This window comes from Malaya genurostris, chromosome 2 (assembly GCF_030247185.1).
Source record: "Malaya genurostris strain Urasoe2022 chromosome 2, Malgen_1.1, whole genome shotgun sequence".
In the NCBI taxonomy this organism is placed as follows: Eukaryota; Metazoa; Arthropoda; class Insecta; order Diptera; family Culicidae; genus Malaya; species Malaya genurostris.
Window position 1 is genome coordinate 179,864,909 of NC_080571.1, and position 4,709 is coordinate 179,869,617.

Below are 4,709 nucleotides of genomic sequence, written 5' to 3' on the forward strand. Positions count from 1 at the left end.
AATAATAATAATAATAATAATAATAATAATAATAATAATAATAATAATAATAATAATAATAATAATAATAATAATAATAATAATAATAATAATAATAATAATAATAATAATATTAATAAATAATAATAATAATAATAATAATAATAATAATAATAATAATACTAATAATAATACTAATAATAATACTAATAATAATAATAATAATAATAATACTAATAATAATACTAATAATAATACTAATACTAATAATAATAATAATGCTAATAATAATAATAATAATAATAATAATAATAATAATAATAATAATAATAATAATAATAATAATAATAATAATAATAATAATAATAATAATAATAATAATACTAATAATAATACTAATAATAATACTAATAATAATAATAATAATAATAATACTAATAATAATACTAATACTAATAATAATAATAATGCTAATAATAATAATAATGCTAATAATAATAATAATGCTAATAATAATAATAATGCTAATAATAATAATAATGCTAATAATAATAATAATGCTAATAATAATAATAATGCTAATAATAATAATAATGCTAATAATAATAATAATAATAATAATAATAATAATAATAATAATAATAATAATAATAATAATAATAATAATAATAATAATAATAATAATAATAATAATAATAATAATAATAATAATAATAATAATAATAATAATAATAATAATAATAATAATAATAATAATAATAATAATAATAATAATAATAATAATAATAATAATAATAATAATAATAATAATAATAATAATAATAATAATAATAATAATAATAATAATAATAATAATAATAATAATAATAATAATAATAATAATAATAATAATAATAATAATAATAATAATAATAATAATAATAATAATAATAATAATAATAATAATAATAATAATAATAATAATAATAATAATAATAATAATAATAATAATAATAATAATAATAATAATAATAATAATAATAATAATAATAATAATAATAATAATAATAATAATAATAATAATAATAATAATAATAATAATAATAATAATAATAATAATAATAATAATAATAATAATAATAATAATAATAATAATAATAATAATAATAATAATAATAATAATAATAATAATAATAATAATAATAATAATAATAATAATAATAATAATAATAATAATAATAATAATAATAATAATAATAATAATAATAATAATAATAATAATAATAATAATAATAATAATAATAATAATAATAATAATAATAATAATAATAATAATAATAATAATAATAATAATAATAATAATAATAATAATAATAATAATAATAATAATAATAATAATAATAATAATAATAATAATAATAATAATAATAATAATAATAATAATAATAATAATAATAATAATAATAATAATAATAATAATAATAATAATAATAATAATAATAATAATAATAATAATAATAATAATAATAATAATAATAATAATAATAATAATAATAATAATAATAATAATAATAATAATAATAATAATAATAATAATAATAATAATAATAATAATAATAATAATAATAATAATAATAATAATAATAATAATAATAATAATAATAATAATAATAATAATAATAATAATAATAATAATAATAATAATAATAATAATAATAATAATAATAATAATAATAATAATAATAATAATAATAATAATAATAATAATAATAATAATAATAATAATAATAATAATAATAATAATAATAATAATAATAATAATAATAATAATAATAATAATAATAATAATAATAATAATAATAATAATAATAATAATAATAATAATAATAATAATAATAATAATAATAATAATAATAATAATAATAATAATAATAATAATAATAATAATAATAATAATAATAATAATAATAATAATAATAATAATAATAATAATAATAATAATAATAATAATAATAATAATAATAATAATAATAATAATAATAATAATAATAATAATAATAATAATAATAATAATAATAATAATAATAATAATAATAATAATAATAATAATAATAATAATAATAATAATAATAATAATAATAATAATAATAATAATAATAATAATAATAATAATAATAATAATAATAATAATAATAATAATAATAATAATAATAATAATAATAATAATAATAATAATAATAATAATAATAATAATAATAATAATAATAATAATAATAATAATAATAATAATAATAATAATAATAATAATAATAATAATAATAATAATAATAATAATAATAATAATAATAATAATAATAATAATAATAATAATAATAATAATAATAATAATAATAATAATAATAATAATAATAATAATAATAATAATAATAATAATAATAATAATAATAATAATAATAATAATAATAATAATAATAATAATAATAATAATAATAATAATAATAATAATAATAATAATAATAATAATAATAATAATAATAATAATAATAATAATAATAATAATAATAATAATAATAATAATAATAATAATAATAATAATAATAATAATAATAATAATAATAATAATAATAATAATAATAATAATAATAATAATAATAATAATAATAATAATAATAATAATAATAATAATAATAATAATAATAATAATAATAATAATAATAATAATAATAATAATAATAATAATAATGATAATAATAATAATAATAATAATAATGATAATAATAATAATAATAATAATAATAATGATAATAATAATAATAATAATAATGATAATAATAATAATAATAATAATGATAATAATAATAATAATAATAATGATAATAATAATAATAATAATAATGATAATAATAATAATAATAATAATGATAATAATAATAATAATAATAATAATGATAATAATAATAATAATAATAATAAGAGTAATAATAATAATAATAAGAGTAATAATAATAATAATAAGAGTAATAATAATAATAATAGTAATAATAATAATAATAGTAATAATAATAATAAGAGTAATAATAATAATAAGAGTAATAATAATAATAAGAGTAATAATAATAATAATAATAGTTATAATAATAATAATAGTAATAATATTAATAATAGCAATAATAATAATAATAATAGTAATAATAATAATAATAATAATAATAATAATACAGATTAATGTGAATATTTGGCAACCCTGTTTCATATGGCATATTTTCACACGACCAAATACTAGTATAAAGATGTGTTCAACATCATCACTTTCGCTTTCGCATTGCCGTTCGTAATTGAATGTGTTATTGACGGTACAAATTATTTTACTTTCCATCTTGATGAATCTTTTGGTAGGAGATACTGAAAGTTTAATTAATTTTAATGATAATCTGGGGCACTAAAAAGTGCCTTGAATTGTTACAATCAACAAGATCTGACGACTGATCCCTTCTGGTGCGATATAGATGTTGTGTACAGGCCCGGTTGGAACTGGATTTCGTGAGGTCCTCGCTGTTGCTCTCGTGTGTGTCTTATTTCGGGAACAGTTGCTCAGCAAATGGTAGGAAAGCGACAAAATTCAACTTTATGATGATCTTTAGCACTGAAAAGTGCTTTGAATTGTCTGAAAAGCACCGAAAAATGGGCCTTGCTGGATTTTTCGGTTACCTTTCCACTGGTTTTCGGACCCTGCACTGCTGACGGTGTCTCGTGCGTTCTGAGTAGCTGCTTTAACTTAAATGACGCTATCTCTCGCATGACATTTCGTTTTACACCTGCTACTGGAAGCGGTGTACGGACAGCTCATTTGCAAAATTTCTTTTCCTGTTCACACAACAAAAAACAGTGAGACGACATAAAAGAGAGAGTTAGTAGAGCGGCAGCCAGTAATACTGAATTGGCTGTGTAGCTGTTAACAGTATCTCATGGAATTTTTACGCAGAAACACGCACACAGGAGGAACAGGTAAGGGCAAGGCATAATCCCGCTCAAACCGTGCTGGTCTGCAGTTCCCAGTTGGCAGAATCCATCGTCTGCTCCGGAAGGGGAACTACGCCGAGCGTATCGGTGCCGGTGCACCGGTCTATCTGGCGGCAGTGATGGAGTGCTTGGCTGTCGAAGTGTTGGAATTAGCCGGTAACGCTGCCGGTGACAACAAGAAAACGAAAATCATCCCTCGCCATCTGCAGCTGGTCATTCGTAACGACGAGGAGTTGAACGAAAACTCCGTCCTTTTCAGGACGACCACATCACTGCGTTAAAGATATATTCAAGATTGCTTTAAGTATAGCCAGTTCTGATACGCCTGGAAAGTAGAATGCCCAAATCAAGTTCAAAACTTTGTTCTAACGATTTGTTCAGTTTTGTTTTCGGCCGCATACTATAGTATTCACGACAAAAATACATATTGATCTGTATACGTGGCAACTCTGTTTCGCACGGCATATTTGTATACTAGTATAAAGATGTGTTCAACATCATCACTTCCAATTTCGCATTGCCGTTCGAAATTGAATGTATTAGTGACGGTGCAAATTATTTTAACTTCCATCTTGATGAATCTTTTGGTAGGAGATATTGAGAGTTAATTTAACTGCTAATGATTATCTGTGGCATTAAAAAGTGCTTTGAATTGTCACAATCAACAAGATCTACATTTATATCTGAGATGGTTCTCCTGGTGTCTTGTTTCGGCAACAGTTGCTTAGAAA

At 14.9% G+C, this 4,709-nt stretch overlaps 1 protein-coding gene across 1 annotated transcript; it reads left to right on the forward strand.

Annotated features, from left to right (window-relative positions):
- Window positions 1-583: 583 nt before the first annotated feature.
- LOC131432569 (probable cyclin-dependent serine/threonine-protein kinase DDB_G0292550) lies at window positions 584-2,794 on the forward strand (the record flags this gene model as incomplete). The annotated part of the gene is made up of 1 exon (XM_058598911.1): window positions 584-2,794. A coding segment is annotated over one exon (2,211 nt), but the record flags the coding sequence as incomplete, so codon positions are not given.
- Window positions 2,795-4,709: the final 1,915 nt, after the last annotated feature.